Source organism: Centroberyx gerrardi, chromosome 16, assembly GCF_048128805.1.
Source record: "Centroberyx gerrardi isolate f3 chromosome 16, fCenGer3.hap1.cur.20231027, whole genome shotgun sequence".
Classification (NCBI taxonomy): domain Eukaryota; kingdom Metazoa; phylum Chordata; class Actinopteri; order Beryciformes; family Berycidae; genus Centroberyx; species Centroberyx gerrardi.
Window position 1 is genome coordinate 12,673,210 of NC_136012.1, and position 25,678 is coordinate 12,698,887.

At 42.9% G+C, this 25,678-nt stretch overlaps 1 protein-coding gene across 2 annotated transcripts; it reads right to left on the reverse strand.

Moving 5' to 3' along the window:
- Window positions 1-9,247: 9,247 nt before the first annotated feature.
- On the reverse strand, window positions 9,248-25,309 carry ccnjl (cyclin J-like). Of its 2 annotated transcripts, none has more exons than XM_071916963.2 (6): window positions 25,063-25,309; window positions 24,202-24,309; window positions 21,416-21,626; window positions 13,630-13,929; window positions 13,324-13,483; window positions 9,248-12,635 (listed from the first exon to the last, which is right to left on the reverse strand). In XM_071916963.2, the coding sequence occupies exons 2-6, from the start codon at window positions 24,277-24,279 to the stop codon at window positions 12,104-12,106; spliced, it is 1,281 nt and encodes a 426-aa protein (XP_071773064.1). In that variant the 5' UTR covers window positions 24,280-24,309; window positions 25,063-25,309; the 3' UTR covers window positions 9,248-12,103. The 2 variants fall into 2 exon arrangements, with proteins under 2 accessions (XP_071773064.1, XP_071773063.1); XM_071916962.2 differs by having other exon boundaries at window positions 24,202-24,312.
- Window positions 25,310-25,678: the final 369 nt, after the last annotated feature.

Sequence of the window (25,678 nt, forward strand, 5' to 3'; positions counted from 1 at the left end):
CTTCAATCTTCTTGTCTCTATATTCTTGAAAATTATTATCGTTTCATGGCCAAGAAACCATGATTTTTGCTGACCTTTGAACATGATGAATAGCATTTGATTTGTATGTATAATGTATAATGACTATTTTTATCAAAGGTTTCACTCTCCACTGTTATCTCCCCAGCTACAGTACTGACAACAAAACTCTTTTGAAAGAGGGGTCCCTGGGACAAAACGTTTATTAAAGCCTTTCTATGTGATGGTTATTGACATGAGAATGTTTGGGAGCCCCTGTTCTACATTATCTTTGACTGTGTTAAGATCTAAGGAAAAACCAAGTTACCCCTGTTTTTTTATGCTTGCCAGAAGCGTAAGTATCCACATGTGTTTGTTGCTATGAGACTGTAATATTTTCAGGAGCCCTTGTTCAACTGGAACATCTGAAATGCCTGTGGCAGTAAGCTGATTGTTTTTCTGTAGCGATTTAAAGCAAACAAACAAATACATCTGCATTGGTGTTGTTACACTGTGTTGTTACACTGAATTGATTCCATCATTTTGCTTTAATATGCTAAGATGTTATCATTCATACATGTTGATTATACCTGTGAATTAAATAAGGGATATGTGGGTGGTGTTTGTTGGACTTTTGGTTGTAAATTGGCTTGGTCCTTTGTTGAGGATATAATGTTTAACAGTCAGCCTTGCTAAGCGCATGTTAGCAGTAACATTAGTTGGTAAGTCATGAGCTATTATGGTGATTTTATTTGATTTTTCATTGTTAGGCGGCCGGGCTTATAGGCCAGGCAGCTGATTGTTTTTGTACGTGCTCTTTATATCTTCCTGTCTGTTTCCTGACAAAGTGCCTTCGACACTTGTAGCAGTGGTTCGCCCTCAACAACACAGTCCGTACACTAAATTGTTTCAAACATCTTTTATTAAAGACGGTGCAGGGGAGATAAAAGGAGGACACAGACCTCTCGGCCCTAGGCCTTGTTGTGCATGGTTCAGCCTTTTTAAAGACAGCAGGAATAGAAGCAATTAGGCAGCCAGGTGGTCAGGCAACAGCAGGGTACATGCACAGTGATATAGGTCATCAGATCAAAATGTACAGTGTATATTTCCTTAGTTTCACTGGTTTCATGATTTTGATTAATGAATAGCCTCATCTCTCTGTTTAAGAACATCAAGTGTTGCGTCTGTGTTAATGGCTGACTTTCAGACTGGTTCCCAGTTAACTCTGGTGTAAAGCAAGACTCCATTTTATCACCTATTTTGTGTTTTTTGTACATAAATGAAGGTGCCCTGTCAATCAAAGCCTTAGGCAAGGATGTTTGTATAGAAAATGAACAATTATCCACTCTTTTATATGCAGATGACATTGTTTTGATTCTGGAAACTGAAGCAGAATCACAGGAGATGCTAGTTCTGGTCTGAACTGAACATAAATGTTGACAAAACAAAGGTAGTGCACTTCAGAAATCCATCATGGCCATCAACAACATTTATCCTGTCCTGTGGCCCTTTACCACTAGAGGATGTTAAAGAGTACAGATACCTGGGGCTCATCTTACCAGAATCTCTACACTACAGTGAAACCATTAAACACTTGGCAGTGCATGCACATAGAGCTCTAGGTGGTGTCATAGCTCAGTGTAAATACATGGGTGGCCTTCCATTAAAATGCTTTATACTAAACTGTCTGACTGCATGGTGCTGCCCATTCTCATGTTGCTGCAGTACTGGGTTATAAAAGCTCTGTGTTAACGCTGTTTATAGGGCATGGAGATTCTACCTGAGTTGGCAAATTTACTCCAAATGCTGCCATACAAGTTGATATGGGTTGGAAAACTTTATTATATACTTGATTTATGTGGAATATGCCTGGGGAGTTTTGTCTGGAGCATTTTGTCTGGGGTGTTTTGGTGTAATGATGATACTATGTAAATGTAATTAATGAAGCTCAGAATCCTGACCAAAACATTTGAATGTACAGAAGATATCTATACATTACATAAGAATAGAATATTTGGTAACGTTTTATTTTACAGCCCACTAATTACGGTGTAACTAGTTTGTAATTACTAATAAAATAACAATGCTGTAGTTACAGGGTAACAAAACAAGAAGTCTGGGAATTAAGGGGTAACAATTTTGTAATTATGAGAGATTTAAAAGGTATGGTGTAACTGTTATCGTAATTACTGCATACTTAAAAAATAATTACAGGGTACAATAACGTAATTAGGGGGGACTAAACAAATGTTATCGGTGCTTAAAAGTTCATGCACTGGAAAACGGCCATTGTAAAGTGCTACCCATGTTTCTGTTAACTACATGGGTTGATGCAGGTTGTTCTGGAAAAAAGAAATTCTACACCTGAAAAGCTGAATTGAAGATGAATAACTTTACTTTTTATTTTCCTAAAGTATTCCCTCAGATATGTTAGTAGGTAGTAGTAATGGGTAATAGTAATATATAGTAGTAATAGTAGTAGGTAGTAGTAAGATTAGAGTGAGCTAACTTGAAAACAGTGAACTTAAAACAGTGAAAGTGCAATAAGAATTAGCAATTAAATTGATGTTTTCCGCATAAAAAATACGCTATCTTAATACAAATTCCAAATATTCAGTTGTGTTTTTTAATCGTGTGTAGTTTATAAACCATGTATAAAGTGGGACATCTCTGTCATCAAAGTTTGGGGCCTGAGCTTCATCTGATGAGTCATAATGCAGCTGGACAGAATGCAGCAGAGTTCATAGAATTAGAATGTCAGAGTCATAAAGGAGCGATTGACCTGAACACACACGCAGAGTCTCACAGTTTTCTTTTCTGATCGGTGTTCACCTGCAAATTGAGAAAGAAAACTCACTTGCATTCATTTGGAGAAACATCAATAATATCTACCTTTCAGAAAGGAAAACATGGAGAGTGATTTCCATCTTGGTAAGCCACATGTATTTTTAATTTTATTATTTAATATAAAAAGATTAGTACAGAGGACTCAAGGTTGTTTGATTATTAAGATGTTGGCATTGCATTTCTTTCAGCATCAATGCAAATGGTCGCTCAACTCAATGCCCTTAATGACGATCGCCATGAAAACATCAACTGCATGTTTGCGAAAGTCCTGAATAAGGAGCAGTACCTTTATGCTGAAGCCTCTAGTTTCTCTGGAGTGACTGCTGAGCTCGACTGTGACCTTTCACCTCAGTCTGCTGTTGGTCTCGGCTCCAAACCTGCTTGTGGATTTGAGAGCATCAACATATGGGAACCAATAGTCAGCACAGCTTCATCAGCATGCAAACTTCTCTTGGATATGGACAAAGGAGACCTTCCTCCCACAGAGAAAGAGTCTCCTCTCATGACCGAAGTCACAGAGTTAGATAATGCTGGAGCATCCATCCACCCAGCTCAGCATGTTGAGGCTCAGTCCAACCTGCTCCGCCTTGTTGAGGCTCCAGCCCATGAGGCTCAAATGACTGATGACTTCAAACTCATTGAGAGATTGAGGCTGCTTCAGCACTCCCCCAATGGTTTTGATGATGACTACCACCTGGAGACAGTTGGACAGAGATACCTCTATGCTCCCCCAGGTGACACATCTGGATTTGTGGCTGACTGCTGCTCACCCTGTGGATCCACTCTGGACTGCCTTGATGAGTGGGAGCCACTGGTCAAATCCCATTTTGACTTGGAGAAGGAGGGATTTGGTGAGGAGCTCCTCTACGCTTCATCACATCTCTCTAGATTTGTAGTTGACTGCTCCCCACAGCATGGGCCGACTCTGGACCAGCTTGACAAATGGGAACCTGTTGTCAGCAGCACTGATTCTCACCTGATGCAGTTCTTCTCAGTCCTCCTGAAGGAGGAGGAACTTAGTGAAAAGCACATCTCTGCTTCCACAACAGTGAGTTCTACATTTCTGGCTGCCTGCGCTGCACACCATGCCCCTACTCAAGATCATCTTGATGAATGGGAGCCAATCATCAAAGCTGATTCTAAACTGATGCTGTTCCTCCAGGACTTGGAGAAGGAGGAAGAACAATGTCATTTTATCAGCAAGAGGGAAACGGTCAACTCCTGTGCACAGATTGAGGCCGCTGCTGAAAGCTCTGTCCCTGTCCTGCATCAACCTGAATGTTGTGAGGGAACAAAAGTCACCGTCCTCTCTGCTGGACCTGACAACTCCACCTCAGAGGAGGCTCTCCCCGTCTCTCTTGCTGAAGACACCCTGATTCACCTGCTTAAGGAAGGATCAACCAACCTGCTTCAGGAGTCCCAGGCTCCAGCCATCCAGGTTGAGGCCAAAGCTCCACCAAGCCTGGTTGAAACTGTAAAGGACACCAAGGATCTGTCCTGTCTGACCCTGGAAAAGACACTTTCACCCGTCCAACTGGTCAAACCTACAGGACCTCAGAGTTCCAGTGCCAAAGACAGCCTGTTGACAAAACCAAAGAAGAAGAAGAAGCGTGGCTTCTTTTCATGGTTATCCCGCATATTCAGGGGGAAAAACAAGAAATCTGCTGACAACATGGCTGCAACAGCAGAGACGCCGCTCCAACAGACCTGCCAGACAGAAGGAGATGAGCCAAAGCCCTGCTTGAACACCCTCTCACCTGCAGTCCACTTCTGAACTCCTGTCATCAGCTGAATCATTTTATTTGAATACATTTATTTGCACACTACTGTTATAATGTCTTTGCGCATATATTCAAAACACACCGTTATTCCTGCAGTTATGGGTAACCTGCAGCCTAGAGCAGTGAAAGTGTAATGGAATTAGTAAATATATGTTGGCCATTAACATTTTCTATACCTCTATTACTAACAATATAATCAATATTTATTCTAAATGTGGCTGTTTTTTCACTGAGAGTCCATTTTGCTTTTAATAAACCACTTGTTTTCTGTAAAAAAACAAAAACAAAAAAAAACACTTTATTATTATTATGGTAACACTTTATTTTACAGTCTGCTAATTACAGTGTAACTAGTTTGTAATTATGGGGTACTAATAAAATAACAATGCTGTAGTTACAGGGTAACAAAACAAGAAGTCTGGGAATTAAGGGGTAACAATTTTGTAATTATGAGAGATATATAAGGTACATTAATAAATAATTACAGTGTACAATAACGTAATTAGGGGGACAAAACAAATGTTATCGGTGCTTGTATAAAGCGTTACCGAATATTTTCACCAACTTTCATAGTGTCTTTCTGTGTTATTATCTGAAATAGGAGATAGGAAATGATAAAATGAGAAAATCTCTGAAGAGTTCCTCAAAATGCTTGGTAAGTGCCAATGCTGTTCTTTTTCCGTTTAACTTTTTGTTTAACATCTGTGTCTGGGTTTCCCAAAAGCACTTCAGTGCAGAGATCATCTTGGTTTCACTGGAGAGGAGTGAAACAAAGGCCAGACAGACAGCTCCTTTTTCAAATCCTCCTTTCAAGCATAATTACAGAACAGCACAGGCTCCACATCCTGGACACTGCATTACATCACTGTCCAATTCGGCTTTCAGAAACATCCTTAGATCCTATCCAGGAAACATTAGTCACAAGTCTCCTCTCCTCTCCTCTCCTCTCCTCTCCTCTCCTCTCCTCTCCTCTCCTCTCCTCTCCTCTCCTCTCTTTTCATCTTCTCCTCTTCTCTTCTCCTCTCCTCTCTTTTCCTCTCCTCTCCTCCAACAAGTTCCCCCTCAACTAGGAGTCACAAATCTCATGGTGAGATAAACACTTACTGTTGACATGAATGTATAGCGGTTGACACTGAGGTGAAAGAGAAAGCAAGTGTCCTCTCCAATTACATTGACATGTTCACCAGGAGTTTGCATACTACTTATTGTCAGGCCTTCTACTGTACATTTCTCACACTGGCTCTAGCAAGCAGACTGTATAAACTGCCCTTCCCTACTTTCACCACTAAGAGGCGTCCTCATTCCTCAAGCGTACACTAGAGGGAGTCAGCCTCTCCAAAATAAACCATGTTAATCTATTTCACAGTAAGAGTTAATCAGTTTCAATAGAAATATCCGGAAGCACCATAAAAGTATTCCATTAAGTATTTTATTGTACATCATATAACAAGAGACTGAGAAAAGGGTTTCTGAAACATGCAAACTATTTACACCACTTTCAAAAGCTGATTTTTAATAATGCTGTGATGAGAAGTAGCATGATAGGACATCTAAAATAATGACTTATCCCTCTGTCTCCCCTGCATTTTGAGATACTCTTCAATGTATTGATTTAGCAGTGAGTGATTTGCCCTTTTTGTGGCAAAACTATGAGAAAACTCACTTTCATTAATATGCGTTCCAATGAAAAATCCTGCCCACTATCCCTTCTGTTACACATCTGAACTTAAGATAGTTTTGTTCATCCTCTTGTCCATCAGCGGACAGAATGGTTGTTTTTCTGTCATTTCTGCCTGGGGAATAGTAGTGAATTTTCACAATACAGGCCCTGGTTATAGGAATTACATATTCCAAAACTGAAATTCAGTGTTTGTCCTTTTAAATCAAAGAATCCCAGAGAAGGTGATGAGGAAAACCTATGAAACTTGGTGATATATTCATGTCATTCATGTCAGAATGGAGAAAACACATTCACATGACATGCAGGTCACGTGAATTGAAGACTCTAAATTGCCCATAGGCGTGTGTATGTATGGTATGGTTATATGATGTATGCTCTAGTACAGTGGTTCTCAACATGACCACCAGGGGTCCTTGAGGGGGTTCCAGGGGGTCCCCAGCAAATTGATGAATTGTTAAACTTCACCATTTTTTCCATTTACAAGAAGTAAACACAATTAGAGAATGTAGAAGAATGATTATTTTGGTCATAGTTTCACTGTTATCTCTTTACCTACAACACAGATAGTCATGGAATTCTGGACAAAATCATATCTAACAATAAAAATATTCTCAGATTTGGGTCAGAGAGACAAAATCTCATCAAATGGGGGTCCGTGGCCCTATTGTGGAGTAAATTAGGGGTACTTGATATGAAAAAGGTTGAGAATCCCTGCTCTAGTATATGATGTATAGTATGTATATGATGTAGTAAACAATGTATATGAAGTATGTACATATATGACCTAGTGTGTGATGTGTGTATATATATGTGTCATGTATATGTATGATGTAGTATGGTATATGACGTGTATATAATGGCATGTAAAGCCCTTTGAGACTTGACTGTGATAAAGGGCTATGCAAATAAAATAGACTAAAACTAGACCAAGACTGTATATATGTTTAAGACAGTAATTTAGTATTTTAACTACTTTAAACACATGATCCTTTTGATGGTTTGATCATGGCCTTTTCCCATCTTAGACCTTAAAGAGGGTGAAATTCGTTTTCATTATTGATATTCATTAGATGCCATGACGTTTCCATAATAATGACCCCCTCTTGAAAAGTGACACAATGGCGTCATTTCACCCGAGTCAGGCACTAATTCACTTGTTCCACATGTTCGGTGCTTTGGCAAGGCGAGGACTGCACATGTTGAATTCTTCAGAGCAACAAAAATATACAGTTTCTTGTGCTGTGATTAATCAGCAAGAACAAAAGACTAATTTTTATTTAGTACCATTTTCTTTCATTTCCACCCATGTAATAACTTCACCTGATCCGGCATGAGGATACTTGAAGATTTATATTCACTAGGGAAAGACTTGCATGTAAGTGTGTATATGAATTAGACTATATGTACTAAATACATTCAATAGATTCTTTTGGTGAGTAAATTTGACAATTTAGTGCAAGGTAGCATGGAAGACAAAATTAGTTTCTTCTTAGTTTCTTCTTCTTAATTATGTCATTAATTCATGCATTGCATTGATAGAACAATCCTTGGTTCAACTTGTCCAGCTGTTTTCTGCTCTGTGGTCCCTAGATTAATGCTGACTTGTAAATTTAAAGCACGTGCACATAGACAGCCACCATATAAAGATAATAGTAAGGTGAGGAGCGCTCCATGCAGGCACCCCCACCCTCTCCAACCCCTTGCAGACAAATTAAAAGGAAGCAGGCACCCTGCTTCTTTAGCTCCACAAACAAAGGCTGCAGGGAGAATGTGAGAATGATCCATTACCAAAGTGACGGCCCCCAGCTCTGCACTGCTCCCTTCTCTCCCACTCCCCCACCAGCACCCTTTACAGACGGGCAGTGTGACATTACAGCTCCTTAACTTCCCAACACCTTGACTAAACACAGTTTCAACACACAAGTTTTTACCAAGCATCCTGTGAAACAACCACAAAAAACACAAAAAAAACTCTTAAGACAAATCATGTAAGCAGTGCACATAAGAGCACTGCCAAATACTGATTGCACCTTAATCTGTATGGTAAGTTAATTACTTTCAGATCAGGCCAATGTAGAGGAACATTGTGTAGCTCTTGCTTTTGTTTTATCTTAATGCTAATTAAAGATGTGAGCTGATGTTATTAGCCATTTGCACATGGGTTGAAGCCTAACCATTTTTGCATTAGGATAGACTTACTTGCAAAAAAAAACTCAATTTCACACTCAAATGAATATTCTACTGTGTGGTGGAGAGAAAAGCTAAGGGCCAAGGACTTCTGAGAGTCCACTGTGCTGCGTTTTAACACAAGGAGCGGCGGTCAGCTTGCAAGCATCATATAAAAGCATATTGTCTTGTGTGTGTGTGTGTGTGTGTGTGTGTGTTTGTGTGTGAGAGAGAGAGAGAGAGAGAGAGCACTGTCATAAGAGGACAAGCAATGAATAGATTTCTATATATCAAAATGTCATAGAACATAGAAAGCCTTGAGTGAACTATGGAGGCGGAGTGAGAGGGCAGAAGAGAGCGTGAACTTGTTTCTCTCTCAAATGTTGAATAATAACTTTGTCTACAAGTCTGAAAAATACTACTGCTTGTACATTAACCATTCCACCCTTGCTTGTGAACGTGGGAATGGCAGATCCAGTGATTTGTCTTGGACATGAACTCAAATGCAATGTGTTGTACTTCAGTTCAGTTCAGCACTACCTTGTTTTAATGAATGGCGTGATCTGTTGTTGCACTGACAGCACGTGGTCGCGGCTGGAGGAACCTGTGGAAATCCTGCTGGGCTTATCTTTGGAGCCGCTGCATTGACTTCCCTCTGAACAGACAGGGTCAGCGCAGTGGAACCCATCATTTCCCAAGAGCTGCAGGCATTTCATTCATGCTTCCTTGCAAGAACACACCCAAAAACCCAAGGAAATTCAGTTCACTTGTGTGTTTATTTTCCATGGCACATTTGATAAAAGAATTCCTTTTATCATTCAGCGTCACATAAACCAAGCCTACAGATTGTTACAAAATAATATAAAAATATAAATTGGAAGTTTGTGGTGTCATGTCATTACTATCACATTAGACAAGTGTTATTTGTTTGGTGTGAGTGATATCAGCACCTTTCGCAGGAGGGAAAAATGCACAGTATAACTCTAGCTAAAGACAAATGTATTCAGTATATCAATCACTCAAAGGAGGTGGCTGCAATATGCAACATATTCATTGTGTTCAGAGCCCGCTGCCCTCTGGCAGAAATCAAGTCAAATCACACAATTATCAAAAATAAGTTACAAAAGATGAACCAGTGGTGAACACGAGACAGTGATGGCTGTGGAAATTCTACAAACAGAAAACAACATATTGCACCTTTGAGACCTCAGTGAGAAGTTGCTCTTATGAGTAGTGAGGGGAGAGCAAGTTGTACTCTAAAACATCTAGTTCACACCAACAGTATCCATCATGTGAAACACAAAAGGCTTTAACTAAAAATACACTGAAAACAAAGGGAATGTAAAAAATATAACAAAACTGTACAAACAAAGTAAGCAAAACAAAGGCATAGTGTCTTAGTTCATATAATGGAAAAGTACATGGACAAGTCCTTTACAGTGGTAGGAAAACATACAGGAGGTCAGGCTGGAACAGATTTGGTGATTCATGAGCGAGTATGAAAAGACGCCATATTAGTCAGAGTGTTATATTGAAGGTTTACAGCAGGCTTCATACAGTGTTAACTGGGAAATGTAAGTCTCTGACTATTAATTTATGGTTCACAACAAAGCTCGAGCCTGACAACTGCTGAGGACAAGGCACTAACGTGGTAAGATGTCCACAGCAACTTCATCTGTTCGAAGCGTAAAGCCAGAAGATTCAAACTGCCAGCAGATCACAGTTTGGGTGAGAAGCGGCACCATGTAATCAGTGAAACCATCATATAGTAAGTTATTCATAGTTTATTCCAAAAGAAGCTCACAGGTCTCTACAACTGTGAGCTGCCGTTGGTTTCAATTCAGTCACGAATAACCCACATCCTAGAAGTCAGGGTCCACGGTCATTTTCGGCATCGCCATGGTAACCGGTGCTCAACCCTTGTGACCGGCACTGGGAATCTGGATGTGTTTATACTTTAACAGGAAGTTGAAGATTGGGAATTGCAGCTTTAGAAATCTGGGAAGCAATTACTGAAGACTGGCTACAGATGTCTGTGTGTTTTACCACAAGGTTGTTCCACTAGGATGCACATATAGACAGATCGGGTTTTTTTCAACCTAAAGGCTCGCTCAGAAGGCAGTTGCTGACTTCTAAGCAAAGCATGGTCCAGTGATGAGAAGGGGAATATTCCAGACCCCATGGACGCCATATTAGCATCCACTTAAAGCATACTCAATAGGACAGAATAATGGGAAGGCTGGTAGTTTCAGCCTTAAAACCTGAGCCTGAATACACAGTTTCTATGAAAGGGTACAAAGAAAACTATTATTTCGTATTTCATGGTGTGTTTCTACGTTGGTATATATATAAAAAAAAAAAAGCTACACTACATCAACCAAAAATAAGTACAAAAATCAAGAACAAGAAAAAGCATGTCATCATAAATAAAAGCTATGGCATGTTTCAATGGCATCATATTCAAGTAATCTTGTTCATGTCCCTGATACTTTGCGGTTCATGTAAACATTGGAGTCTTTAACACAGACACAGAACCAACAGTTCATAAGAAGGCAGCAGCAATTCATATATACAATACACAACCAACGTCCAAGTCTCCTTCACCATGGGTGTCCAATCACAACCGGTCATATCAGTTAATTTTAAATTCTTTGAGTGGTGCCGGGGACGCTGAAATCTTAGCTTTAGTACGACAAGGCCTGTGGCTGGAGGGAGCCACACACTCACTCGGGTACATCCCGAGCGTGAGGGCTCGCCACAAGGCTGGACTTTGGAGATAGGAGAGAATAGAGGAAGAGGAGGAAAGAGAGAGGAGGAAAAAAAACACTACAGGTATGCCAGAACTGTGGATTTCACCTGCTGTGCACAGAACAATGAATTCTTTGCCCCCCTCCGAGGGCTTATGTGGTGGAGGAATTCCCCGAGGGGCCCTGCGGCTCTAACAGAGACTACAGCCATTAGATCCATGTTTGCCGACATGCAGGTGGCATAAGTTCTTATCCGCTAACATTTAAGTGACATAGCCTCTGTGTTCACTGCCATCGCAGCGACAAGCCTCTATGTCAGCTTCTACCTCTCTCCAATGGCGGGTCAAGAAATAATCACTTACCGGTCCATATCTCCTCTCTAAATGTGTTCATATTTTTTGGATTAGAGTAAAAGATGTCAAGCAGCAAGATATCCTTTATCACAGATACTTTATGTTCTGTGTACTCCTCAAATTGGCTCAGCATCACGACTGAGAACAGGCACTGGATGAGGTGGGTGTTAGATCAGACTGTGCTGCTTTCATCTCATTCACAGTGATGACAGTATCATAACACAGATATATAAACCAGTTAACAATATGGCAAGAACAATTTTGCAATGCCCAAGTATTTCATATCAGTCAGTGGTGTATTTGTCACGTTAATGTGATGACCTCCACTGGGTCTATGTTGCCTTTGGACCTCTGCTTGCGCTTGAGGCGTCTCTGTGAGAGGGAGGGGGGAGCTGGGCAAGCTGCAGGTGGGACGGTGCTGACGGAGAGAGAGAGGAGGTCTGCGAGTGGTTGTACGGGGGGAGGAAGTTGGGACGGATGCATAGCGGTGCAGTCCCGTCGGGGTTTGTGATCCCTCTCCGTCTCCTGGCGTCACCTGTCGAAACAGCCAGCTGTAAAAGTGTGGTGGGCAGTGTGGTGGGCCCCCAGGTAGCCCCCACTGTAGGCCATACTCAGGCAGTGGCGGGGCTCTCCAGCAAGGGCCATCTGCACAGAGATGGGGCCCTGGAGCGGCAGCGCCCGAGCCCCAGGCTGGAGACCAGAGGTCAGGCTCGGGTAGGAGGGGAAGGCCCCCCCCGGAGTTATGGCGGGAGCCCCGGTTAGCAGACCCATTCTGTGGCTCTGAAGGAAGTCCTGAGACATGTTCACCACAGGCCCCAAAGCCTGGGAGTCAGCTAACACCTGCAGCTGGGACAGGGAGGGGGAATGCTGGGATAGGTGTGGGAAGCCATCCGGCTGGAAAAGCAACTGCTGGGGGGTCGAGGTGGAAGAGGAGGAGGCCGGTCTCTGGATGGCTGACACTGGGGAGAGGTGAGAGGCCTGGGGCTGAGACTGTAGAGAGGAGGGCCGGTGGGGAGGGGTGGATTTGGTTTTGTTGGCCTCCTTAACATCGTTGTCATGAGCACTGTGGAAGGGACAAAGGAATATTCTAGTCATTATTACATGAATAAACATGAAAAAAATAAACCAAGCAATGGTACATGCAATTCAGTGGTGAATTAGAACTGAAAGAGCCAAGGCAGTGCAGGGAGAGAGCAAAGTGTGTGTGTGCTTGAGTGAAAGAGGCATGTAGAAAATATGGCTGCTTAGATAAATGCATTAACAGGAGCACAGATGGTTCTATACCAGCCTCTTCAACTCCCACACAACTCATATGAACATGTGTAAACAATCACACAAATCCACACATAAACATACACATACACATTACTGCCTGCTGACCAAGAAACATGCCACTCAATTACAGCTGTCGAATTACCCTGCACTAAATCCATCAGCTAGGATTACCAGATGGATAGGCTTTGTCTAATGATACACTCCGTCACGAAACCCAAAATCCCTCTTCTGGTCAAAACAACAACCGGCCTCTTCTAATCTAAAACCATGGCAACCCAAAAAAAAAATGGGTATGGGGCTGAGCTTCATCTACTTTCACCTACCGTTACACTTTACAGAGTGGCTGCTACAACCTGAGAGGTTTGTCTGCCAGTCATGTGTTTCATCCTTGATATACCTTACTCTACCTCTGCGTGTGTGTGTGAGAGAGAGAGTGGGAGTGAGAAGGGGTGTAGGCGGGTGTATGTCTCCCTTACAGCAGCATGAGTTCAATGCACTGGGTGAGGTGGTCCCAGGTGTAGCCTGTTAGCAGATGCAGAGCGGTCGTCCAGCTAGGAGAGATCTGGAGGCAAATACGAGACGCTGCCACACACGCCGCAGCAACCTGAGATGGCCGGAAACTCAGGAAGGCATGGTCTGGAAGAAGCACATAGAGACGAGCAAACTGTTCAACTTTGGGTCACATCACAAGCAAATCTCTTTGTGTTCAATAGCAATGGGACAATCGGCAAAACAAAGCAGAAGCCAGTTCACTTTTCTCCACCCTCCACCTCTTAACCCACCTTGCAGTGAGACCTCCAGGAAGTAGTGGGTGTACTTGTCCATGAAAGCCTTGGTCTTGGAGAGGGAGGAGAGGGGCCAGCCGTTGTACAGGTCGCCCTCCTGCACCGAGGCATGGAGGTAGTAGTCAATAAAGTGGGCCGGCGTGGGCATGCACAGGTTCCAGCCAAAGGTCTCCAGCAGCAGAAGCTCCATCTTGATTAGATCCTTCTTGTTGAGAACCAGGTTCAGGCTGCACATGAAGCCCAGCGAATTGAGCTGCTCCAGTTTGGGCACCCGGTCCTCCTTCTCCTCAAACTTACCTGGAAAGAAAGGAGGAGATATAGGTGGTTAATGGGTATTGAAGCATTTACATCCTAATACTTCAGATGCCATGTTTGAGAGCATATGACATTACAAAATTCATTTCTATTTTGTTGAGGATACTGAACTGAAGTAACCACAATGTAGTTATTCCACTTCATGATGGTGAATGTTTTAAAAGGTATGTATGTATGTCTTTCAATATCATTCTATAGGAACACTAACATTTGTAGCCAGGTCCAGCAGGCTTATGCTCAGCTCAAAAGAGCCTTGCTCAAAGTTTCCACAGATCCTAGCAAGTCGAGGTGGAGATTGTCCCCCACTTCTCATGGCTACACTTATTACAAGGTACAGTGTGCTGCAAAGTCACATGGCCATTAGCATGACATGGTCAGAGTTGGAGTATCTCTCCACATGGCTGAAGGCTATTGCTCCAAAGCCTCTCTTTTCCAAGGCCAGCTGTATGATAATTTAAGGATTCATTTAAGATTTAAGGAAAATTAAACCCAAGGCTTCTTGGGCGCCATCCTAGGTGCCCATTTTCTTAAGACAGGACCGTGTTTAATTACCAATGACAAATCGTGAGCTTGGAATTATACACTTTTATCTGGTGGAGAGCAGTTCTGAGACACTGAGCATCAAAGATTTGACATGCCAGCTGGCAAAACTGTTATCTACCTTCTTTTTAAATATTTAAACCCAAAAAAGGTACTTCTTTTTTTTTTCTTTTTTTTTTTTTAGGAAATAACACCACACAAGCATAAAATAAATCAAGTAATATTTGAGAATATGTGGATAACACAAATTGATTAAAAAAAACAAAAAAAACAGATAGATCCAAATATAATTCCATGCTCACGAAATGTCATATCAACAATCGTGTATCTAAAAATACAACTTACTTTAAAAAAGTGGAGGTAAACATACAGGCTTTTGGCATGCTGTTGCTTAGAGCAAGTGGTCCCATTCAAAACTGGCAATGCTTCCTAATCATTAGCAATTAAGTAGACGACTATTCACCATCTGGCCATAAAGCTGAGCTATAAGACTAACAAGCCAAGAAGACAACACTAAGCTTACAGAGTGTGGGGCACTTATTGTGGCTTACACCAGCCGAACACTTTCTGTAAAAAGCCAATCAACTTGGTCCCCAATATCTCTGGCCCACTCACTCATTCTAGATCCCAGTCAGACATCACAGCAATACTATTACAGCAAGCCTCCTCCCCAGCCCAAGACATCCTCCTTGCCATAGCAACAGCCCTGAGGCCTCATGGGTCCATGTGGCCAATGAACAGGGGTGATTCTGCCTTTAATCCATGGGTCCAACAGGCCTCCTTTGCTCACACTTTAGGGGAGAGGGCGAAGAGGAGTCAGGTTACACTGGCACATGCTTCTGAAAAACACCCTCTAAAACCCCTGCCTTTAACTACACACAGCTTTTAGCGGGAAAATGTGGGCACACATGGTAGACTTAAATTAAAACTGGTATGGCAGCTGAAAATATTCATGTTTTGTCACCCCTTGTGAAAGCCCTTGAGATCAGCATATGACTGCAAGTATAGTCAGGAACGTAATGGCCATTCAAAGGGAACAGAAAGGCATATAGAAAATAATGATCTCTCAAAGGAAATAGAGCTGCTTAGACAACGCATTAGCAGGAGCACAGATGGGCCTTTACCAGCCTCTTCAACTCCCACACAATTCATATAAACATGTGCAAACAATCACATACACTACACACACATACACACAGCAGACTGCTGTCGAAGAAAAGTGCCACTCAGTCACTGTTGTAGAATTACTCGGTTTTAAGTCCATCAGCTAGGATTAATAAGTTATGCATAGGCTTTGTAAAAAAAAAAAACACATCCTGCTGGGAATTAGAATAACAGTCTATTGGTCAAAACAACACTTGCCCATCTCCAATCTAAAACCATGGCAACCAAAAATAAGGATTTTAGCGACCTCTCTGAGTTGCACTTTATACAGTGGATACTCCAACATGTCTGCCAGACTGCTTGGCTATAGTGGGTTTCCTTGATAGACTTTATTCTACCTCTGTCTATGTGCAAACTCCCCTCTGTGCATGTCGGGGGGTCTCTATACTGAGTGTGAGTTTTACCACCCGATGTTGCTACCTACCGTAAAGCAGGGAAGGAGACAGCGAAAGAGAGGGAATAATTGAGAGAGCAAGAGGGGTGGGGGTATGGGGGATCTGCAGCCCAACAGGCCAGAGGGGTAATTAGCACACAGGCAGTAATGGCGTCTCCACACCAGAACAGGAAGCACTGTGAAATAGGGCTGTTTACCCCCACCAGGGCTAGTTCCATGGCCCAGTCCACACTTGCCCCATTCTCTCACCCTCATGTCCTCTAGGCCTAGTGCTCCGTCTGCTGCTAGACCACTATGTCCACACAGACGCAGCCATAAACAGCCATCAATGCCCCCAATCTCCACACAACCCCAGCCTCTTTGATCTTAAGAGTGACACAGTGCAAGTCAATCTCCTCATTGTGTTCTGTGATTACTCTTTTGGTTTACTACTGTGGGCGACTGGACACATGTGAAACATGCGATGCACAAAAGATCTGCTTTAACAAAACCAACAAAGCGACTACGGAGGAAATTGGAGAAGCATGATTTAGTGCCACAAGCTGTTTTAACTTAAAAAGGGCCGTCTCCTGTATATAATACAGGCAGTGTGACTGTTGTGTCTCTCTGTGAGAGAGAGGGTGCATTCCTCTCCTGTGAGTTCAGCCTACCTGGAATGCAGGTGGCTAAATGATCCTATCTGAAGTCAGTGAGCAGGGAAGACACACAGAGATGAAGAGACCAGTCTGCTACCTCTTCTGCACCAAGTGCAATACCTGCACTTAAGCTACAGGGCACCTATCTTTTCTCATAGCGCCCACAGGTGAGGTGTGGCTGAACCAAGAGAGTAGCATTTGGTGAAGATGAGAAAGGTTGAGTAAACACTCACGGAGGGGTTAGAGGTCAGGGGTTAGGGAGAGGTAAGACCAGGATGCAGGGCCTCCTCCCAGGTGTGCTGCTGGGGGGTTTAGACTGATAGGGGGCTGTTAGGAAACCTGAGAGGAGCATTCTCACACAGAGAAAAGCCTATGTTTTGTGTTTGTCTCCATTTTGCAGACATCATGTAATTCTACTCCATGTCCCTCAGTCCCCAAAATGGTATGCTTCTCGTAGAAAAAACATGAAGGAATGAAAAGTTGAATGTTATGGATTAAATGTGTGTTTTCAGACAGTTTTGATTGTTCAAGACAAAATTCTGCCCAAAACCCGTCAAGGCCCTTTTTAAGGCAATCTTCCCTTTCTTCTTCATTCTCTATTCACTCTTTCTCTCTCTTAGAGTTGACAGCCGTGGAGGAATTTCCTCTGCTCTTTAAACCCTTTTAATTTGCTGGTTCATCTTTCATTGGGAGTGTGAAATTGGTCACAGCTCGACCACAGAGTCTCCTCCATGTTGCCACCCCTGGCCCTTGCAGCCCACACAATGCAGGCCTGAAGTGACCCTTGACCCTTGATGCTAACGCCTGGGTGACCAGGGAGAATCTTAGGATCTCGGCCCTCTGTGTGTGTATGTGTGTGTGTGTGGTTGGGGTGTCGGGGGGGTGTAAAGTGCCTTGCCTTATGGGTGATGAGGGACAAGATGGGGAATGGGGGGAAAAATGACTCCCCTAAACAGAGCCTCAGGCATTGTCAGTGCCCATCGTAAGTTAAACACTACACACGACTCAATTCTGACATTTACACCATAGCTTGTGGATTATAATAAATTCAACACTCTAATAAGCAGATAGATGAATTGGTGCTTTGGTAGCATCTGGTAAAAAAATACAAGTAAAAAAAAAATAAAAAATACCACACCTACTTTAAAGTAAAAAAACCTGACCCATCTGTACATCCTGTACATAATTTCTTTAATTATGGAGCCCCACATGATAATTCCATCAGAATTATTGTCAAACCTCTAAGAGAGGGGTTGGGGGTGGGGGGCAGTGGGTCCCCTATTAATCTACATATCAGGGCGCCCTGCTGAGTGGTTCAGTTCTAACATGTTCCATTTCGCTTGCCCCCACCTCTCCCTCCCTTTCTACCCTGTTTAACATCAGCAGCCGACCTGCCTTTGAAGTACCGCTCCACTCGTTTCCCAACCCCCCAGGGATGTGGGGCTGCTTTTACTGGCCTCCCTGTCCCAGGACTGGTTGAGCCTGCCTGTCCCTGACAAGGTGAGAAGGATGCAGAGGGAACAGAGCTAACAGTGCAGTGGAGGGGAAAGAACACAGTTCGGCATCCCAGCACCAAAACCCAGTCACAAAACTACAGTCTGTTAAAAGGCTATATGGTGGTAATGTGCTAATATTTTAATGGGAAATTCTCTAATAGATTGGACTTCAATGTTAGATCTTAATTAGCCAGAGGTTACGTCTCACTGGTCGCAACAAAATTCGTAGGCTTATGACGAGGTTGTTGCTAAGACCATCTCCTCGCTTGCAGCAAGTCTCTACCACACACAGACACACACACACATACACACACTCACAACAACCTCCACCCCCTAGTCTCTGCTCCCCTCCCCCACTCTGGGAAGGGGCTGGCTGGCTGGCTGTCCTGCTTGCATTGAGGGGCTTTTGTTTGAGGCCTGACTCGGAGAGCATATGGCAGGTGCCCCTCAGCACACAGTCCCTCCCCACCCCCGGGGTCTGAGGCCGATGTGAGTGCACTGCGTAGTCAATATGAGGGAGCTTGTGTGTTTCACTGGATGCTCTTTTTTTTGTTTAGAAACCCTTCACTATATCAGCTCCACCGGCCACAATAAACAAATTCAAGCTTCAACCATCACTTGCTGAAGGAAAACAACACAAAATCACGAGAACCCCTACACAACAATTAATGTAAATAATCCTGTCAAACGACAAATTATAAAAAAAATTTTTTACAAATGCACACAAAAGGTTAAATACTTCAGTGATAAATAAAAAGTACTGATGACAAAAAACTGCATACCATTCTTAGACTTGCTGGCAGAGCACAAATTGTAAGTATATCAGTACTTTGTAAGTCTATCTATAGGAAAGTACACCAATGAGCCACCCTCAAAGAGAAAGAGGCTGATTATAGCAAAAGATTGGAGACACACAATGAGTCACACACATCCATGATGTCATTAGCCATAACAAATAGCTGCTGTACGCACGGCTCTGACTTCAGGGACTGAGATCTGCCAGGAAGACTGATGTAGTCACTGTAGGACTTCATGGAAAGCAACACAATGGAAACTTGAAGTTCTGGGATAGGGACAGATTTTCTAATGGAAATATGCTGTTTATACATGAATTATTACCGCTGAGATTGACATTACATAAATGGGTTTACTGGAATTAGATTTAATTGTATGTGACTAACAGTCAATCCCTTTGGGTTTGAAAAACTGACCATACCCTTAGCCTTTTTAATGAAGGACAGTTTATCCATGAACAAACACCAACACACACATGCGCACACACACACACACACACACACACACACACACGGTAGGCTAACAGGATTAAGTAGTGACTGCTGAGAGGCACAATAGAGGCAGCGATTAATTAACAGAGTGCGGAAGCCAGAGAAATTTAAACAAAGACAATGTATGTGCCTGTCAAAGAGCAGGCAGTGGGACCTGGGGAGGCAGTTCAATAACTAGGCCAGATTCCAAAGCACCTCAGGATAGATAAAAACCCAAGACAACTTTGAATCAAACGCCCTTTCAAGCCTTCATCAATCATGGCAGAGACTCCCCAGAGTCCTGGAGGAGTCAGATGGAGGAGAGAGAAGAGAGAGCATGACTCTCTCCTAACTGAAAGCCACAATCAAAAGATTCAATAAAAAAAAACTTGATTCATCTATTGGAGGATCCTCTGGCCGGGTTGGGTTGATAATATTTTAATAACTCCATGAGTGAACTCTCAAAGCTATTCTTGGAGTCTCATGACATTGCTTTTAAAAGAGGATCTCTTTCAAGTCTCACATTCAAATTTATCCTACCACAGAGGCTAGTCTGCACGAAACGATAGCCTGTGTGTGAATACGCACGCACTCACACATACACCCCTCCCAAGTGAGCAGGCCCCGTTCCAGACTCCCACTTTGACGGCATCATTAGTCTAATTACCCATGATGCCAAGGGCTGCATTAATGTACAGAAAGCCTCACAGTCTGTTAATCACCAGACAGACACAGAGACACTAATAACTACCACACAACCTGCACCATGCATCAGCAGGGGCAGAATGATTAACAGACTAGCTTTACATGAAACACACACACACAGAGAAACAATCAATTTTACGTGTAACAGCAGAAGAGCATATTGGCTACTGGTTACTAGCTAAACCATCGCTCCACTCACTTCTACACAAACACAGGCAGCTTGAGAAAAGCAGCGACGGCACGCTTAGATAACATCTACCAGCAACCAGAGTGGAGACATGGAGGTATTCAGGAATTCATATCCAAAGCTTTAACTGAGTTGTTGTTAATCTACACACAGGACACAACCTATATGTGTATCTTTAGTAGACAGCCATTCAAGTAGAAGGTTTGGCTGATTAAAGTAGAGAAAGCACCAGTTAGAAAATGAACCCAGAGCCACAGAGGATTTGTATAGGGAACACTAAGTAGGCTGCCAGATGGATTCAACAACAGAGGAAAAAAAAAAAAATTACACCTTTGAATAGAGGACATTTTGACCTTGGCAGGTGTGATACTGCCTCATCCCGGACTGACTGTGGGACGTGAGCAACAACAGCAGCCCCAGACATGTTATCAAAGCCAGGATCAAAGGCATATGCATAAAGTTCTGCAGACACAGGCATAATCCCCCATAGACAGACCAGGTTTCTCCTAAAACAATGGCACAGTCATTGTGCCACAATGGTGACCTTGTTTTTTTTTAAGAATCATCCCAGCTAACAGTAAACTGTCATTACAGGCTATCAGCTCTGTCTGGATCACAACAGTGGTTGCTATGAAGACATATACATTAGTAACAGACTCATATTAGCCTTATTGCTAAAAGTGTTTCACCTTGTACCATCTGTGCAGACAACACAGTCAGAGTATGTCTGGTAGCTCAAAAGACTTATGCTGTAGCTCATCTATATAGACAGGTTAAGTGCATGCGCATCCCAATAGTTGCAATAAACAAACTGTTCAAGATAGAGAGACTAAAACTAATCTTAGTAAAGCTTTAACAGTTAACTCTGTACCAGATATGAGTGTTCAAAGCTCTGACTCAACACTGGGCACAAATACAGTTTCCGATGCATCAGCTGAAACATGTCTGAGTCTTATGAGGAGCAATGAAGACTTGCATTTAAAATGGATGTTCATTAGTGGGCAAACAAGTAGCCTACCTAAATCACCAAACAAACTTGTCATTGGGTTTGGGGAGGAGGTGGGGGCTGTTAATGGACTTACTAGCTAGGAGAAGGCAGGACAGGGCGATGACGTAGAGCTGCTTGACGGCCACATCGTAGTGGTCCATGAACAAGTCCAGCAGGTAGACGGCCAGGTGGCGCGCTGTGGGACATAGCTGGTAGCGGTTACTCAGGATGGCCAGCAAGTCCGCGAAGTACCGACGCATGCCAATCTGAGGTGAATGGGCCCGGTAGACGGGTAACTTCAGCTCCTGCAGGGGAAAATGGGTGGAGAGTTGAGGGAAAAGGGGATGGAGAGGTAGAGGGGGGAGATAAATGAAAAGGGGGAGAGGTAGCAGCAAAGGAAGAGGGTGGGCAGGAAGCAACGGTGGAGAAACAGAGGGAGGTTGTAAAGACTATGCATAATAATAGTCGGCCATGCATGTCCCCTGCTGACGAGGTTTAGCTGGCATCAGGAAAGGTGCTGTGGGTGTAAAAAATTCCTATCAAGGATAAAACTCAATTTACCAATAAAAATTCTTGATTAAGCTTCAGCCTCATTTCAATTCCATTTTATTCTCCATCGTTGCAGAGAAGAGAAGCTAATTTGGGTCATTGCAGGGGTCTCTGAGCAGAGGGCTGAGGGTGGTGCTGGGTGGGTGGGGGGGATGGTTCCTCCAGTGGAGGTTGAGTAGTAGATAGGATTAGATTTCACCCCTAGCACATCTCCTATTCATGTTCAATTAGCTGCATGTGTTTCAAAGCGGAGAGGAAGATACTTGAGGGCATTACCACTGAATCAGCCTCGGGTATCTTCCTAGTCAACTACAGAAAATAAGGGAGCACCAGGCCCCAGCTTAAAGAGCCGCCTCAAAGAAAAAAACAAAAAACTCTTTGTCCCGCATGTATAAACGCAACGCATAGTTACTTTTTCTGCATATATTTTATACAGGTTCTTAGGTACTAAGCTGCTTATGCTAAAAAACATTTTTGTTTTCAAAAATGATTTTTGCGCTCTCTATGAATCTGAATAAAAACAAGGGCTTTTGATTTGGATTTAATAAGAGATTGAGGTTTGCTGGATTAATCTCCTTAAGATCAAACAGTTAGGGGTCCATACATTGGAAGAGCAACACAAAAAAACACCCCCATCATGTCAAGACTGTTGTTTAGGAACTTCCCTGTCCTTAGGCTATTTCAAACGGTCCTTTTCTGGCTAAAAAAGCTTTGTGTTTGAAAAGCAAACTCATGGAAATACAAGCTAGTGTCAATAGTTTGTATAACTCAATTTTGCTGTGAGGACAAAATGTACCCGATGCAGTTAGGTTTACACAAACTGTCAACTGTTTATTGTGAGTGAAACTAAAACAATAGTAATTGTCAGACTGATACTTCAATGGAATCCAAAAATAAACAGTAACACCCCCCCCCCCGCCCTCCAAATCCACATATAGCAGCCCCACCCCCTGTGCCACAACCAACCATACCACCCAGTCCTCCCCAAACTCTCCTCTCCTCCCACTGCTTGAGAGCCTCTGCCTCTGGTCCATCTGTCTGTCTGGGGGTACGAGGGCCGCAGGAGACTGGAGGGGGGGCTGCCGGAGTCTGGGGGGGCTCAGGGGGAGGGGGCGGTGGTGCTGCGGGGTGGAGAGGTGCCTTTGTGGGGGATCCGCACCGTAATTAAGGATTCCACAGCTGCCTCCGCCTGATTTGCATGTCTGATAATTTGCCACATGCTACACACCACCGTTATCTCCCACATCAGGGCATTACCACTGCAGCAAACATCATTAAGGCTGCATGAAACTGTGGGGGAGCGGGCGCCATGCAGGAACTCTGAAGATTGTGTGAAGGCCTTACACAGCGCTGCGTTACCAATTTCAAGAAGCCATTATGGTTTATTCTCTCCCATTACAACTGAATTGTTCGGCACTTTCAGCTATTTCTGAATATGTACACATCCAGCCAGCTGCAGATAGGCTAAGCTATATATAAAAAAAACAGGGGGGTGGTTTGTTTAATTTCCAGCTCCGCATACAGATTTCCCAGCTAACTGGCAGACAGCTCATTCTGAGTCAGACATGGGCCAGCATGGGCAAACTAAATCAAATTGTGTATAAGTGAATGAGTCATTATAATGCTGAACTATTGAGAAACACAGGCAGCTGCTCAACTACGACGCCCTATACATACAACCGCACCGAAACCTTAAACCTAATCTGTACTCTTTTCTCTCAGTGTGAAGTTGGCACGAGAATCCCGGCTCCCAATATTAAGATGCCAGTCAAGTGACAGATGTCTCCATTAAAGTGACACATGGGAAGAAATATGATCAAGCTTAGAGGTTAATTAAGACATTCGTCAATTAATGAGCCTTAACTCCTCCATGTAATCTAAATTAGATCACGTCAGAATAGACAACATGTCTGTGTAATCATATTTTCTTTCCAACTTTCAATGCATTGTACAGCCTACATTTATATGCTAAGAAGCTGCTAAGGAATACCAATACAGGCCTATCTGTTCATGTACTTTCTTTTAATTACTTTGGACATAATATTCAAAACACTATTAGTTTTTCGGTTGTTGGATGATGAAAAGCTAGATAGATTGCTGATGATTTAATGTGCATTTCCTACTGGATATTGCTATGTGAATTTCAGGTTATATATATATATATTAAAGAGACCCAGTCAAGAGACGTTTGGCTCACACAGTCAAGAAAATAACAGTTTCCTGTCAAAATAAAGTCGTGATGCTAAACAGAGATGAAGCCATTATTAGAAGTACAGCTAGAGAGATAGATGGCCGACCATTAAGACTTGATCCAGAGCTGAGCAGACTCACCTTGATGCGGAGAGATTGATGGATATCTGCCGCTAGCTGTCCCTTCCACCACTGCAACTCCCTCTCCATCTTTCCCATCCAGAGGAGGCTTCAAGAATCAAGTTATACCTGCTGATACACAGTGATCAGATGTGTCCAAATCAACCACGGTTCAATCACTTCATTATAAGGTGGATTGCTAATAATGAATTGCTGCCCAAAGGTGACTGAAAAATGTATAAAGCAATAGGCCTATAAAAAGTTTAAATAACAAAATCATTAGATACATCAGCGGATTGAATTGAATTATTGATCAACAAATTCATTCTTAAAATTAGATGATAAAGTTTGGATAAATGGATTAAACGGCTAGTCGTAACAGCTTGTGTGTTTAAGTTGAATATGAAAACATGGCTAATTAACAAGCGAGTTTGAAATAAATCTCAAATCGTTTCGAGAAAGTTTAGAAACATCTTTCCATTTCCATAGCTTAGGTCTGTTTCCCCGATACAGGCCATTTTCTATGCACGGGGAATTTAAATGGCTCGGTTAAATGTCCGCTCGAAAGAGCTGTAGGTCAAACGAGTCATGGCAGCCTCCGCAAACTAACTTATGGTATAATTTTACATTACAACGGCAAATTATTAACAAATATCATACATTGTTTCTCATTCACACGCGTCTCCACCACGAGACGGCTACCAAATAGTGAGGCTACACAAGTTGGCTGCCCAAAGACCACGGGAATATTTGCCTCGATAGAAACAAAACAACACACGCAGAAAAACAAAAGCGGTCTCAACATCTACACGGTTGGATTTATTGATATGAAAGCGACCTGGGAAACTTTTGCTCGCCATGGTCGTTACATGTGCCACTCACCACTCCGACGGGAATGCCCCCCAGACCCCTTTGTCTCAGTCCGACATCCTGACTGGGAGAACTCCTCTTCGGGGAAGTTTGCAATTGCCCTCTTTTTTTCGGCGAAAAGTGAAAGTTTAAATCCTCTGACAAGTTGATAAAATAACCGCCGCCACCAAATCCCGGTAACAGGCGTTTCGTTCCGCTGTTTTCCCCAAACTGTTTACACTTTCCCAACCGATCTTCCTCAGCCGTTTTTTCCAGTGGCTCCGCTGTAACAAAGTAGCCTCCTCGGCTGCACCAGCTGCTGTTGCGGTGTGAGGCTCGTGCGCTAGACGTGAGAGTCCCTCCGCGAGCTTGGGAATTGTAGTCCAATACAGGTCAGTAGCAGAACTACAAACACCCACGGCCACCCACGGCCACACTTCTTCATGTGAAGGACCCCCGGTTAGATAGACACATTAGACCATGAACTCCCATTTGATAAGATTTTGCCCCAAGGAACCCCATCTGAGAAAAAAATTAGTTGTTAGATACAGAATCTAGATGGGAAGGTGACAACAGTAGGGAGAGTGAAAACTGTAATCCAAACAGTCGTCTAAATTCTAGGGAGTAAAAATAATTAAAAATGAACTGG

Excerpts from the sequence above, each read along its gene's own strand:
- ccnjl (XM_071916963.2), bottom strand. The coding sequence starts at position 24,279 with ATGGGAAAGATGGAGAGGGAGTTGCAGTGGTGGAAGGGACAGCTAGCG. Across the intron at positions 13,930-21,415 it reads GTCCTGCCTTCTCCTAGCTA|GTAAGTTTGAGGAGAAGGAG; the intron begins GTAAGTCCATTA and ends CTTTCTTTCCAG. Across the intron at positions 12,636-13,323 it reads TGCATTGAACTCATGCTGCT|TGCTCATGACAACGATGTTA; the intron begins GTAAGGGAGACA and ends TCCCTTCCACAG.